Here is a 16,410-nt window from a genome sequence, read left to right on the forward strand (position 1 = left end):
GAGCTCCTTCATTCAACATGGCTTCCATGTTACCGAAAGGACTTTTGTGGGGAAAAACCTCAAATCAGTTTGTAAAAGTTACCCTTGTATTCATCAAAAGGCAGTCAAGAAAAAGATCTCTTCAAATGTCTTTATTCGCCTCATAGCTACAAGTCTTGTGATTTAAACTTATTGTGAGGAAACAGAAAATGACCCAGTATCACGTCGATGTTTAAGTCTTTCTTCTGGAAACATGGTCATAGATGACAACTTGTAGATAGAGGTCTGTTTGGATAGGAGTCCTAGTAGAATTATCCCCTGGGTGAACCTGAAACACAAATTGTATATACCATGAGCACTCAAAGAATGTTTCCTTTCATTTTATTGTTAAATATTAGAGAAATCATCAACTTATAGGTTTAAAGAAATTGCAATTATTTTCCTTTAGAAGCTTTTTGGCTGGGAGGATTGACAATTTAGATTTTGAGGTTGTAACTTGCAGCTTGAGGTGCCCGCCCCATAGCACAACGAGGTAATGTAACAGGATTTCATGGCAACCTGTGGGGTTATTTCAGAAAAAGTAAGGCAGGTAAGACATTTTCTAAGGCTAGAAAAAAGTTAGATGGGCTTTTATACTTTTAGCAGAGTTGGAAACAGCATAGTTTTCTAGCTTTTTGCTTCTACTATAAGGGTGGAAGATCAGGACAAAAGGACTGGGTTGAGATGAAAAAAGATACTGGAAGAGAGCTGAGAAATAGTCAAGCAAGAAATATTTTTCAGCATGTAACAGTCTCAGACAAAGCATGTTAACTTTATAGTTTGGAACTCAAGATTAGGTGAATTAAGACACCGAATGCCACCTTGTGGCTACATATCCCATATGTGGAAACTACCATTAAAGGTGAACAAATTTATTGCCACCCCACAGAACAACCCAGCATCTTGAGTGCTAAAACTGCAAATCTAAAAAGTGATGGCAAATTATTGTTCAGTTGTGTCTGACTCTTCATGACCCCATGGACCATACTCTCCATGGAGTTTTCTTGGCAAAGATACTGGAGTGGTTTGCCATTTCCTTTTCCAGTAAATTAAGGCAAACAGTTTTAAGTGACTTGCCCAGGGTCATACATCTAGTGAGTGTCTGAGACTCTGGTCTTCCTGACTCCAGGCCCAGTGCTCTATCCACTGAGCCATCTAGCTGCTCCTTCAGTCAGTACTCACAAATACTATTTGGAAATACTAAGAGCCTGTGTAGTGTCATACTGTTGAAGCATCATCGTTTAAAAGAACAGGGGCTCTTACCCGCCCCCCCCTTTTTGGTCATGGATCCCTTTAGTCATTTTGGTGAAGCCCCTGGAATCCTTCTCACAATAATGTTTTTAAATGCATAAAAATAAAATACATAGGATTACAAGGAAAAGAAATTACATTGAAAATTACACTGAAATATAATTATCAAAATATGTAAAGCAGATTGTATTATAGTAATACATCTAGCAGTGAGCCAAAAAATTAGTAATTTCAAGTAGTGATGAACTTATAAAGAATATTTCAAAGTATCAGCAAAGATTACAATGTGATATGAAAGTATCTGTGATTTCTATTGTGACAGTAACAAGCTCAGCTTGCATTATTGTTTTTGCCTATATTCGTAATTAAAAAAATGCTAAATTTGAGTTGGAGGTTAGTGAAAATAAAGCTGTAATAAAGATGTACATTTTTTTCATCCAAGTTCATGGGCCCCTGAAATCCGGTCACAGTTACCTTGGGGGTCTGTGGAACTCATTAAGATCCACTGATTTTGAGAGATTCACAGGCATATATTTACACATGGTTTCATGCTAGGTATTCTTTCGATGGAATTAAGTCTTCATCTTCTAAAAACTTAAAATTAAATCTAGACAAACTATCAATTAAAAAAGATAAGCAACTCATTAACATTCTATCTACTGTAAGTTGTGAGTCTTTCCTTGTCCCTGACGATCTTGATTTCAATAATCGTATTTATAAATTTTGTATTTTTTTTTTGAATTCCATATGATTTAGTATTTTTTAGTTTTCAGCATTGATTTCCACAAGATTTTGAGTTACAAATTTTCTCCCCATTTCTACCTTCCCCCTCATTCCAAGATGGCATATTATTCTGATTGCCCTGTTCCCCAGTCAGCCCTCCCTTCTGTCACACCACCTCCTCCCCATCCCCGTTCCCCTTACTTTCTTGTAGGGCAAGATAGATTTCCATGCCCCATTGCCAAAGAAGTTACTTCTAGTTGTGTTTATCAGTTATATACTCTTTTTGGTTTATAATGTAGCTATATATTTTTCAAGATTTCCTTTTTTTGCTTATTGTGGATTTGCTGGATTCCTAGTTCAGGTTATTAACACTCTCTTTTTTTATTTTGTTAATTATATTTTTTAGACATGTAATTTTTTCCTCTGAGGTCTGGTTTTCAGGCAGTTAATAGTGATTTGTTCTTTGACCTACTACTTATTTCAAATTTCATTATGAAGTATTGATTTGGGTGTGAGTTATTTGCTTCTGGTCTCTGAACTGTGCTTTTAATTGGATTATGATCAGTTACAGATGTATTTTGTTTTTGTGCCTTTTGCCTTTATTTGGAATTTCTCTGTGCCTTAATGCATTTATATTTTTGTTACAGTGTCATACGGTGCTGTACATTATATTTTTTAGTAGTCTTATTCTGAAGGTGCTATAAATCTTTCAGCTCTATTAGGTCAGTTCTATATTGCCCAGCTCTGAGAAAAAAATATAAAAATCTATCATTAATGTTATTATTTATGCTTTGTCCACTTAATAAAATTTCCTATACGAATTTAAAAGCTATGCCAATTGACTCATATACGTCTAATATTGATATTGGTTCATTATCTAGGTTCTTTTAAGTATGGTATTTTCTTGTTTGTATCTTAATATTTCTTTTATTTTTTAAATATTCTTTTATTTTTATTCTGACAGTATGATTGTTAACTTCTACTTTAAAAAATAATCTCATGCATAAGTATTATAGCTTCTTATTTAATTAGGTGCCTTTTAAATAGTGTCATTTACTTTCTAACCTATATAAGGCTACTGATTGTTTTTCTTTGAGGGTGGTGTGGGGTAACAAATAAACATAGCTAAGCAAAACAAATCCATTCTTTTGTCAGTCCAATAACATAACTGGTCTAATATAATTTTTATAGTCTGTTATCTGAGCGAAGTTTTTTTTTAAATCTTTAGTACTAAGTTGTTTATTCTCCTTCCAAGTATTGCCTCTTGAGCTTTCATTTAATTTTAAAAAATCGTTAAAAAAACACCACCGCCTTATTCATTTCTTCCAGGAATTCCAGTGGAGCATTGGGTAAATCTGTGTTTTTTTCTGAAGCTTTGTTTATGAATTATGTGGAATTCTTCCTCCCCCCCCACCCCAGTTTGTGTCTCAGGCATACCTACCTCCATAATATTTTTATCTGTTTTCTTTGTTTACTCATTTCCCCAGCATTTCTTTATGATTTGATATTCTATGTATTTTGTTAATCTCTTCCTTGATTTCCAGGATTTCTATTTTACTGTTTAATTGTGGGTCTTTAATTTTTTGGTCCTCTATTTTTTTAGTAGCATGCCAAATTTGTTGATCTGCTCTTCCTTTTTGATGAAAGTAGAGATATAAATTTTTCCCTAAGTATTACATTGGCGATATCTCACAAATTTTGGTATGTTATCTCAATGTTGTCATTATTTTTAATGAAATTATTGTTTCTGTGATTCTTTGACCCATTCATTCTTTATGATTAGTTTGTAACAAAATTTTAATCTTTGTTTATTGCATTTAAATGCATCTTGGTCAGTAAAAGATGCATTTACTATTTATGCTTTTCTGTATTTTTGAAGTTTGAATGTCCTACTATATAGTCAGTTTTTGTGAAGGTGCCATACACATCTGAGAAACAGGCAAATTCCTATTCCTATTTAATATTCTCCAGAATTCATCTCCTCACCTTCTTCCTTTTTATTTTCAGTTTGGTTTATTTAGCTCTTAAAAGGGATAATTAAGGTCCCCCACCATTATAATTTTACTATTTCCTTCTGTAACACATTTAGCTTTTCTTTTAAGAATTTAGATTCTATGTCACAGGGTGTTTAGCACTGATATTCACTATTTATAGTAAAATATACTTTTCCTGTTTATCACTTTCAATTAGGTCTGTTTTTGATTTTGCTTTAAGATCATGATTGCTACACATTTTTTTTACTTCAGCTGAAGAATAATAGAGTCTGCTCTAGAACCTCTGTGTATCTTTCTGTTTTAAGCATTGTTTTTACAAACAACATACTGTTGGATTCTGAAATGCTGGGAAATCATTATTTTGTTAATGGTTCATTTTCCCCCTCTGTTGGATTATACTCAGTTTTGTTGGGTAGGTTATTCTTGGTTGCAAACCTAGATCCTTCTCCTTCCTTAATATAATATTCCAAGCTCTCTGTTTCTTCAAAATGGTGGCTGTTAAATCTTGTGTGATCATGACTGTGGCTCCTCAGTATCTGAATTCTTTCTGAGTGCTTGCAGTGTTTTATCCTTTACCTAGGAACTACAGATTTTAGCTCTAATATTCCTATGGAAATATGCAAGTTTTTATTTTGAGGTTTTTATGAGGAGGTAACTGGTAGATTCTTTTATTTTCTACTTTGCCCTTTGGTTCTAAGACATGTAGACACTTTTATGATTTCTTGAAATATTTCTAGGCTCTTGATTTTTTTTGGTGATGGCTTTCAAGTAATCCAATACTTTTTATATGATCTCTCCTCAATCTCTTTTTTCAAGTCATTTGTTTTTCCTATAAGATATTTCACATTTCCCCCCATTTTTCAGACTTTTGAATTTATTATTTATTAATGAATTATGGAGTCATTAGTTTCCGTTTGGACAATCCCAATTGTCTGGGAGTTATTTTCTTTTTTTTAAAAAAATTTTAATAAATTATTTTTAGTTTTCAACATTCACTTTTGTAAGATTTTTAATTTAAAATTTTCCTCCCTCCTCCCTTTCTTCCTCCCCAAGACAGCATGCAATCTGATATAAACTATACATGTACAATCATATTAAATATATTTCAATATTAATCATGTGATCTTGTGAAAGAAGAATCAGAACAAAAGGGAAAAGCCATGAGAAAGAACAAAAAGAAGAGACAATAGTTTGCTTCAATATACATTCAGACTCAGTTCTTTCTCTGGATGTGGATAGCATTTTTCATCATAAATCTTAGTTTACTGCATTGCTGAGAAGAGTTAAGTCTATCAAAGTTGGTCATTGCACAATGTTGCTGTTACTATGTGCCATGTTCTCTTGGTTCTGCTCATTTCACTCAGCATCAGTTCACGCAAGTCTTTCCAGGCTTCTCTGAAATCTACCTGCTCATTTCTTAGAGCACAAGAGTGTTCCATTATATTCATATACGACAACTTGTTCAGCCATTGCCCAATTGATAGGCATTGCCTCAATTTCCAATTCTTGGCCACCACAAAAGAACTGCTATAAATATTTTTCCACATGTGGGTACTTTTCCATTTTTTATTATCTCTTTGGGATACAGACCTAGTAGTGGTATTGCTGGATCAAAGGGCATACACAGTCCTTTGGGCATAGTTCCAAATTACTCCCCAGAACGGTTAGAGGAGTTCACAACTCCACTAACATTCATTAGTGTCCCAGTTTTCCAACATTCCCTCCAACATTTATCATTTTCCTGTTTTGTCATATTAGCCAATCTGGTTGGCATAAGGTGGTGCCTCAGAGTTGTTTTAATTTTCATTTCTCTAATCACTAGTGATTTAGATCATTTTTTCATATGACTACAGATAATTTTGATTTCTTCATCTGAAAACTGTCTGTTCATTTCCTTTGACCATTTATCAATTGGGGAATAACTTGTATTCTTAAAATTTTGACTTAGTACTCTATATATTTTAGAAATGAAGTCTTTATCAGAGACACTGGCTGTAAAAATTGTTTCCTAGCTTTCTGCCTCCTTTCTAATCTTGGCTGCATTTAGTTTGTGCAAAACCTATTTAACTTAATGTGATCAAAATTATCCATTTTGCATTTTATAATGTTCTCTATTTCTTTTTTGGTCATAAATTCTTCCCTTCTCCATAGAACCGACAGGTGAACTATTCCTTAAGGAGTTATTTTCTTCATTAAGGTTTTGTACCCCTTTTTCTAATCTGTTAATTTTCCACTTATAACTTTCTTCCCTAGCTCTTGTTCCCTCCACCCATTTTTCCTTTATTGCTCTTATTTGGTATTTAAAATAATTTTTAAAAATCACTCTTTTTCAAATGCTTAATTATTCTATGAATTCTTGTTGGATGTGTGCCCAAACTATATTTTTCTTTGAGGCTTTGCTTGCAGATATTTTTGAGCTATTCTCTTCTGTGTTTGTGACAACTGCCCTGTCATCAAAATAGTTCTTAATGGTGATATTCTTTTTTTTGCTCATTTTTTCCAGACTCCTTCCTGACATTTAGTTGTATGTCAATACTGGGCTCTGCATAGTTTTGGGGAGGGGGCCTGAGCTTCTGTTTTTTTTTTTTACATCATCTTGTTGCTTCAGCAGCCCACGCTGGGGCCCTCGTAAACTTTCAATATTCCCCATGTTATGTAATCCAGGGTGAGTTCTATTCATTGCCCTCCTGATTTGTGCTCTACAAGTTCCTCACCCAGGCTTGGGTCTGTCCTTGGTTGAGAGTTTCAGCAGACTGTTGCTGGACTCAGTTACTGTTAGCTTACTGGGAGACATGGCAGGTCCAAAGTCATTGAATTGCTGGCTCCCCTTTGCTCTGGGGCTCCTGCCCTGGTTATTCCACTGCTAAAAGCTAGACTTGAGTCATTACTCCACTTCCTCACATCAGAGTCACACAGATAAGTTTCAGGAACTTGTTCCTTGCTTCAGTACACACCAAGGGTCCACACTTAGGACTACTCCTCTCTGTCCTGAATCTGTGACACAGAACTGAGTAGTGGGCAACAAATCTGCCAAACTGTATTCATGCCTGTACTCAGGGACTCTCTGAGATCTCTTTATGCCCTAGTGTCCTGTCTTGGTCCCCTTTCAGGCTCTTAGCACTGGAAGGCTCTGCGCTACATGCTTCAAGACCCACCCTGCTCACAGTTTTAAAGATCTTCGTAAGATCTGTTTAAGCTGCTCTGGGCTGGAAAAATGACTCGCTGTAACTTTTTCTTGTTTTTTCCTTATCAGAATGTATTTTCTAGATCACTATGGAGAAGTAATAGTGGGGAGCTAGGCTCTAATGCTATTTCTCATGCCACTATCTTGCCTCCACCTCCCAAAATTATTGTTTAAGTTAACTTTAGTTGACTCTCTAGGGTTCTCTCAATATATCTTTATACTAAATACAGCCAAAAGTGGTAATTTGTTTCTTCTCAGCTTGTAGTTATTCCATCAATTTTTTTAAAAGTCTCATTGCTTTCTAGTATGCTAGACAGAAGTGGCAACAATAGGTATCCTGGATTCTTTGCTGTTCAGTTGTTCAAGTCATTTCCAACACTTTGTGACCTCATGAACCATATCACACCAGGGCCTTCTACCCTCCACTACCTAAGTTCATATTTGTTGTTTCCATGACACTGTCTCATCCTCTGTTGGTCTTTTCTCTGCCTTCAATCTCTCCCAATATCAGGGACTTTCCCAATGAATCCTATCTTATTATGTAGCCAAAGTATTTAAGCTTCGACTTCAGTATTTGACCCTGCAGAGAATAGCTTGAATTAATTTCTTGAATTATTGACTGATTTGATCTTGCTTTAAAAGGGATTCTTAAAAGCTTTCCCCAACATCACAGTTCAAAAATATCGATTCTGTGGTGCTCAGCTTTCCTTATAGTCCAACTCTTACAGCCATACATTGCTACTGGAAAAACCATTTTTTTGACTATACAGACCTTTGTCAGAAAAGTGGTGTCTCAGCTTTTTAGTATGTTTTCCAGATACTTCTAAAATCTAGCTTCAAGTTTCTAACAATATTTTTGATTTCTTGTGAATTCTTTTTTTTCATCTTTGATATTTGTAATTTGGTTTTCCTTTTTCATTTTGTTAATCAAATCAGCAAATGGTTTATCTTCTGTTTTAACCCCTCCCCCCAGCTTCTAGTTTTATTTATTCATTTAACATTTACATTTTCCCTTGGTTTTCTTACTTTTTTAAGCTTCATGATCATTTCACTGCTCTGTTCTTTTGGTTTTTGTTGTTGATGCAAGTATTCAGAAATGTAAATTTTATTCTAAGTTTTGCTTTGGCTGCCCCATGAAAATTTTGGTGTTCTGTGTGATCTTTAATGAAATTATCTATCATTCCTATCATTTATTCTTTGAACCACTAATTCTTCAAGATTAAGTTAGTCTCCAGTTGATTTTTAATCTTTTCTTCAATAAATCTTTATGTAACTTTTATTATATTCTGGCTACTAAAGGATGTGTTTGAGATTTGCATGTCCATGGTCAAATTTTTTTATAGGTGTTATGCATAGCTGTGGAATAGGAATAAGTTTTCCTATTCTCATTCAAAAATTGCCAGAAATCTATCATATCAAGTCAAGCATTGACTATGTGCCAGGCACCATGATAAGTACTGGGGATACAAAGAAAGATAAAGATAGCCTTTGCTCTCAAAAGCAGTGTCCAACGGAAGAGATAAATAAGCTAACAGCTATGTACAAACAAGATAAATACAGGATAAACTGTAGATAATTAATGGAAGGAAGGCATTAGAACTAAAGGGAACTGGGAGAGGCTTCTTGTGAAAGGTAGGATTTTAGCTGTGACTGAAGGAAAGAGGTGGAAATAAAATTCCTGGAATGGAAAATAAGCACTGAAAAATGCATGGAGTCTGGAGATGGATGGAGTGCATATCTAACTTTTCAGGTCCTTACTTTCTTTCTTGTTTAGTTGTAAAACATTTTCTAGCTCTGAGAGAGTTACATTGAGGTCTCCCACTATAATTTTTTTCTGCCTATAACATTTAACTTTAAAAAAAGTTTACTTGCTATGCTATTTGGTACATGTTATATATTGAAACTAATTCATTGTCTATAGCAGAAGGGTCAAACATGTGGCCCACAGGCCACAGGCTGCCCACTACACTCCCTAGGGTAGTCCAAACCAGATTGAAATATAATTGGGAACATTTAAAACAATAAAAATATAATAAAACACAGATAACATTTTATTTTAAAACTAAGTTGCTATGTGGCTTGCAGGACTCTTTATATGTGGATTATTGGCTCTGTTTCTGTTTGAGTTTTATAGCACTGCTGTATCTTATCTTCCCACAAAATATAGTTTCCCTATTTGCTTATTTTAATTAAGTTAGTTTTTGCTATTACCTTGTCCAAGATAATGATTTCTACCCTTATTATTGTTATTTTTTAGGTTGAGGCATGCTAGTTATTGTTTCAAATGCTTATTTTAACTTTATGAATTTGTATGTTTTAAGTGTATTTCTTGTAAACAATATATTTTCTTTCCAATACATTCTATCTCCTTCCATTTTGTGGGTTAATATATCCCATTCCGAATCACAGTTATGATTAACAGTTGTGTATTTCCCTTCTTCCTAAAGTATAGTACATAATAATATATATTATATAATATATAGTATATAATGAACTTTTCCTTCTCTTTGCTTTCTTTCTTCACTTTCCCTCCTCCATGCTTAGGGTTTAGCAATTGCTTAGGATTAATGAATCTACCCTCTAATTCCCCATTTCCCCTCTCTCTATTCCCTCCTGTTTCCCTATTCAGTTGAATGTATCTCTTCAACAAACTTTATGTCCATATATATAATATATATGTACGTATGTGTGTGTGTGTATTCTACCAGTATTTGACCAATTCAGATGAAAGTGAAATTCAGTGACACCAGCTTCCCCTACCTCTTCCACATTTGTAGACTTCTACTTGTACATATTAATTATGAGATAAGTTCCCCTGCCATCCTCTCCCACTCCATTTCCTCTATTTTCTATCTTTGTCCTTTCAAAATCATGAAAATAGAACAAAACCACTCCCCTACATTCTGTCTTACTTGATTCATTAGACTGTGCACTCCATGAGAGGAAGAACTGTGTTTTTTTCATTTTTGCCTTTCTTCGTATCCTTATCACTTAGCACAGTGTCTGGTCCATATTAAGTACTTAAAATGATTGTTGGTTCATTTTGACTCACTCTGTAACTTCTGGTGACATCAGGGTTTTGAAGATAACCCCACAGTACCACTCCCCAATCATTAGAGTATAAATATTTCATCCATATAAAGTTCCTTCCAGTTGCTCACTTGTATTTACCATTTTTAGTCCCATGTTTGTATTTCAAAGTTCTATTCCATCTGGTCTTTTCATCAGGATTACTTGGAAGTCTTTTTTTTCCTGAAGGTCAATATGTTTTTCCTGCTCTAGGATTATAGTCAGTTTTATTGAGTAAGTTATTCTTGGTTGTAGAACTATATAATTTGCCTTATGGAATATCATAGTCTATGTTCTCTGTTCTTTTATTATGATACCTAAGTCTTGTGTTATCCTCACTATGGCTCCTTGGTACTTGAATTCTTTCATTATGGCTGCTTACAATATTTTTCCTCTGACTTGGAAGCTCTGGATTTGGGCTCTGATATTCTTGGGAATTTTCATTTGGGGATTTCTTTCAGGAGGTGATCACTGTATTAATTCTATTTTCACTTTGTGCTCTGATTTCAATATATCTGGGCAGTTTCCTTTAATGATTTCTTGAAATACTATATCCAGGCTCTTGTTTCTGTCATGGATTTCAGGAAGCTCAATGGCTCTTATATTATCTCTTCTTAATCTGTATTCCAGATCAGTTATTTTTTATTTGATGTCCTACATTTTTTGATTTTAAATTTTATTATTTAATATTTTTAGTTTTCAGCATTGATTTCCACAAGATTTTGAATTACAAATTTTCTCCCCATTGCTACCCTGCCCCCACTCCAAGATGGCATATATTCTGATTGTCCCATTCCCCAGTTAGCCCTCCCTTCTGTCACCCCACTCCCCTCCATCGCCTTTTCCCTTACTTTCTTGTAGGGCAAGATAGATTTCTATGCCCCATTGCCTATATATCTTATTTCCCAGTTGCATGTAAAAACAACTTTTTTGAACATCTGCTTTTAAAACTTTGAGTTCCAAATTCTCTCCCCTCTTCCCTCCCCACTCACCCTCCCTAAGAAGGCAAGCAATTCAACATAGGCCACATGTGTATCATTATGCAAAACCCTTCCACAATACTCACCTTGTGAAAGACTAACTATATTTTGCTCCCTCCTATCCTGTCCCCCTTTATTCAATTTTCTCCCTTGACCCTGTCCCTTTTCAAAAGTGTTTGCTTTTGATTACCTCCCCCCCATCTGCCCTCCCTTCTATCATCCCCCCTTTTTTAATCTCCTTCCTCCTTGTTTCCTGTGGAGTAAGATGCCCATTTGAGTATATATGTTATTCCCTCCTCAAGTCAAATACAATGAGAACAAGATTCACTCATTTCCCTTCACCTGCCCCCTCTTCCCTTCCAATGAACTGCTATTTCTTGCCACTTTCATGTGAGATAAATTTACCCCATTCTATCTCTTCCTTTTTCCCTTTCTCAATATATTCCTCTCTCATCCCTTAATTTTGTCTGTCTCTCTATCTTTATATATATATATAATCTGTGTGTGTGTGTATGTATATTCCCTTCAGCTACCCTAATACTGAGGTCTCATGAATTATATACATCATCTTTCCATGTAGGAATGTAAACAAAATAGTTCAACTTTAGTACGTCCCTTATGATAAGATTTCTCTTTCTTGTTTACCTTTTCATGCTTCTCTTGATTCTTGTGTTTGAAAGTCAAATTTTCTATTCAGCTCTAGTCTTTTCACTGAGAAAGCTTGAAAGTCCTCTATTTTGTTGAAAATCCATATTTTGCCTTGGAGCATGATACTCAGTTTTGCTGGGTAGGTGATTCTTGGTTTTAATCCTAGCTCCGTTGACCTCCAGAATATCATATTCCAAGCCCTTCAATCCCTTAAGGTCGAAGCTGCTAGATCTTGTTATAGTGATTGTGTTTCCACAGTACTCAAATTGTTTCCTTCTGGCTGCTTGCAGTATTTTCTCCTTGATCTGGGAGCTCTGGAATTTGGCTACAATATTCCTAGCAGTTTTCTTTTTGGGATCTTTTTCAGGAGGCAATCGGTGGATTCTTTCAATTTCTATTTTACCCTCTGGCTCTAGAACATCAGGGAAGCTCTCCTTGATAATTCTTGAAAGATGGTGTCTAGGCTCTTTTTTTTGATCATAGCTTTCAGGTAGTCCAATAATTTTTAAATTATCTCTCTTGGATCTATTTTCCAGGTCAGTGGTTTTTCCAATGAGATATTTCACATTGTCTTCCATTTTTTCACTCCTTTGGTTCTGTCTTGTAATATCTTGATTTCTTCTAAAGTCACTAGCTTCCACTTGCTCCAATCTAATTTTTAAGGTGGTATTTTCTTCAGTAGTCTTTTGGACCTCCTTTTCCATTTGGATAATTCTGACTTTCAAGTCATTCTTCTCCTCATTGGCTTTTTGGAGCTCTTTTGCCATTTGAGTTAGTCTATTTTTTAAGGTGTTGTTTTCTTCAGTATTTTTTTTCTATTTTTTTGGGGTCTCCTTTAGGAAGTCATTGACTTGTTTTTCTTGGTTTTCTCGCATCACTCTCATTTCTCTTCCCAATTTCTTCTCTTCTTCTCTTGTTTTTCCAAATCCTTTTTGAGCTCTTCCATGGCCCGAGACCAATTCGTGTTTTTCTTGGAGGCTGTTGATGTAGGCTCTTTGACTTTGTTGACTTCTTCTGGCTCTATGTTTTGGTCTTCATTGTCACCAAAGAAAGATTCCAAAGTTTGAGTCTGAATCTTAGTCTTCATCCTTTTCCACTGCCTGTTCATGTTCCCAGCCAACTACTTGACCCTTCAGTATTTTTTCGGGGTATGACTCCTTGTAAAGTAGAGAGTACTTTGTCCCCAGCTTGAAGGGTTGTGCTGCTGTTTTCAGAGCTATTTCTATACAGCAAGCGCTGCCACTCCAGCACTCCCCCTTCCCCAAGAACTGCCAACCCAGATCTGATGCAGATCCAAGCTGCCTCTGCACTCCCACTCTTATCTACCGCTTGATTCCTCCCACCAGGTGGGCCTGGGGCCAGGAAACAACTGCAGCTGTAGCTCTGGTAGCAGTCTCAGAGCTGTACCACCTCTGCTGCCCCCGGGGAGGTGGCTGACCATGAACTCCTTTCACTCTGTCCCAGAAGTTTTTTCCCACTAACCTACTGTTGTCTTTGGCATTTGTGTGTTAGAAGTCTGGTAACTGCCACAGCTCACTGATTCAGAATGCTAGGGCCTGTTCTGCCCAGCTTCTGGTCTGGTTGGTCCAGGTGCAGCCCACGCTGGGCTCCGCGTGATAGACCTGACCCAGTGACCATCCAGGCTGTCCTGGGCTGGAGCCCTGCTTCCCTCTGCTATTTTGTGGGTTCTGCAGTTCTAGAATTTGTTCAGAGCCATTTTTTATAGGTGTTTGGAGGGACCTGGGGGAGAGCTTTAGACAAGTCCCTGTTTTCCAGCTGCCGTCTTGGCTCCTGTCCTACATCTTCTATTTTAAAGCTTGGTTTTTACTTTGTTTTTGTATTTCTTATTTTCTTACATAGTCATTAGCATCATTCCATTTGATTGATTTTATTTTTCAGTTTGTTTGTTTATACTTCAGCAGAGTTTTCTAACTCTTCCATTACACTGTTAGCTTTCTTTCCATGTCTCTCCTTCCCAGTTCAAATTTCTTTTCCAATGTGTTCCTCTTTTTTCTCATTTCCTTTATGATGTAATTTTAATTCTTTTAAAATGCTTGTTTGATTTCTTCTAGGAATTATAATTAATCTTGTGTGTGAATGCTGTTTTTCTTTGAGGCTTTTGCTCAATGATGTCTTAGAGTTATTAATTTCTTGTCTTGTGTCTTGGACATTCCTGGAATAATATAGTTCATTATCTTTTTATGTTTACTCATTTTGGATATTGGGGCAACGATGCTAAAGCCCATATTTTTGCCAGAGGTTCAAGTTTTGGATTCCTCTCTCTAGGGACTAAAGATTGCAGATAGCCCAGAGCTTAGACTCTCCTTGCCAGGAAAATCTCTTTTCTGGGAATCAGAGACCAGGACTGGACTGTGCTGTGGCACTTCTCTTGGCCCGGAAACTGAACCTCATATTCCTTTTCCTTGGGGACTAGACCACACTGAGGTAATTTTCTTCACTCCTCTGTAGAAAGCAGAGTCCAAGGTCTTCTTTTCTTCAGTGATTGGAATCAAAAGTAATAGCACTGGTGGTTGGGGAGGGGAAAATGTATGGTAGTTGGGAAAGGCAATGGGAAGTCAGAGGGGTTGGGGAGGAAAAGATGTGGGGTAGTTGGGAGTCATGTAGATGGTTGGGGGAATTTGGTATACTGCTTCCTCCTACTCTTTCATCTTGGCTGCCCTATCCCATTTCAATATTTTTAACAAATAGATCCAAAAACTAAGACTCATTTGGAAGACTCAAAAATAGGTTAGGAAATTATTTTTCTAAGCTTTTTAAATGTGCAGAAGAAAACTTTTTGTCGGTGAACCATGTGGCAAAACATAAGAATGGAAACGTTTATAAATTCCATACCACCAATTTCTTTCAAAAATAAATTACTTTCCCTCCCACTTTTAAACTGTCACTTTTCTGATAGCCAAGGTTGATAACCTCCACCTTAACTTTCTAATTCTGAGCTCAGGTGGAGAAAGTTACACGGAGAAGATCTCAGCAGCTCATCAGTTAGAAGAAGTTCAAAACCAGCTGTCTTGTCATGATGTGGACCTTAGAGAGGTGTGCGGAAAATTGTGCTATCAGTTAAATCAAAACAAAATGATAAAAGATGAGGCAGGAAAGGAGCATGGAGAATACAGAATAAAACTCCAAGGGACCTTGCAATTAAAGATCAGGAACTGATGGCCAGAGGATTCTGCCCATTCACCCCTTTGTATCTCTTCAGTTTATAAAGCTCCTGTCAACTTCAGTGGATGCTTAAGGTATGGACAGGATACTTGGTGAACAGGGAAATAGGAAATCTGGGCTTTCTTCTTAAATTAGGGTTTAGTTTTACCTTTGCAGACAACATGCATAATTTTATATATTGTATTAGATATTATGTTGGGTGTTGTCATTTCCATGTGAAACAAAGTAAAATTTTAATAAAAAATGCCTTCCCCTCTCTTCTAGGGTGAGTTTCTGAGGCAATTAAAGTGACTGAACAACAAAAGATTCAGGGCAGCAGTAGGGCTGTAGGGTTTCCCCAGTTCCCCTGGGGGTCTCTCCCAGCACCCAGGTGCCTCCCATGCTGCCAGCAGTAAGTCAGTGCGGAGGGACTCCTGGATGTTCATTGAGGGGAGTCCATAAAGTAGTAGAGAGTTGAACAGATAGCCTGGGAAATTTTAATTATATTTTGTCAAGGGGCAGGGTTTCTAGATGATCCAAAGAAATGTTTGAAAGCTCAAGAACATTTTGACAATAAAAACACAGCTCATGACTCTGAGGAACAAAGTCCTTGCTGAACAGCATTACACTTCCTTGGTTAACTCAGATTCTATGAATGAATTTAATGTTGAATTTTTACATGGGAGCCATTTCTCTTTGGTGGTATCATATCTGGCCTTCCTTAAAGAATATCATTATCAAGATGAGAGGGGCTCATCTCCAGTCCACCAGATTTATATCTTGCCACTGGACCCAGATAGCTCTGGAGGAGAAAGTGAGGCTGGTGACTTTGCACAGCTCGCCTCACTTAAATCCAATTCACTTGCAAGTCATGGTATCACCTTCCTGATGTCATGGTCCTTTTCGAGAATGAAGGACAAACAAGAAATCAAGCTGAGAAGAAAGTTTAGTGCTCAGAAATCTCTACTCTTTCATGTTGCCACAATACTATGCTCTGATAACTATGTCTAATCACAAACACTAACGGGATGTATGCCGGGGCTCCCAACCACATTTCTAAAAGCCAGTTAGGTGATGTAGGCTGGCAGCATACAGCTGTCCAGCCTAATTAGTTATGCAGAAATATCCTGCATACTACATATTTAAATGAGAATTCAGCAGTTGGCATCAGTGATATTGTGCTTTTGTAACAGATGGCAAATCCAACACCAACAGTGACCTAAATACTAACGATCACATTTTAGATTTATGAATTTTGGGATGTCATTTAATCTCACTAAGATTGCTTTTTTCCATCTGCTAGACAGAACTAAGAATATTTTCCACCAAACATTCAAAGATACAAAGAACATTATTATGACAGTAACTAATCTGCTCAGAG

At 36.4% G+C, this 16,410-nt stretch overlaps 1 protein-coding gene across 1 annotated transcript in view; it reads right to left on the reverse strand.

Moving 5' to 3' along the window:
• Positions 1 to 211: 211 nt before the first annotated feature.
• The window catches only part of CFAP299 (cilia and flagella associated protein 299), a 441,174-nt gene continuing 424,975 nt past the window's right edge, over positions 212 to 16,410 (reverse strand). Inside the window, exon 7 of the mRNA XM_036763718.1 lies at positions 212 to 307. Within this exon, the coding sequence (XP_036619613.1) occupies positions 212 to 307 (96 nt within the window). The remainder of the gene's footprint in view (positions 308 to 16,410) is intronic.

Source organism: Trichosurus vulpecula, chromosome 6, assembly GCF_011100635.1.
Source record: "Trichosurus vulpecula isolate mTriVul1 chromosome 6, mTriVul1.pri, whole genome shotgun sequence".
In the NCBI taxonomy this organism is placed as follows: Eukaryota; Metazoa; Chordata; class Mammalia; order Diprotodontia; family Phalangeridae; genus Trichosurus; species Trichosurus vulpecula.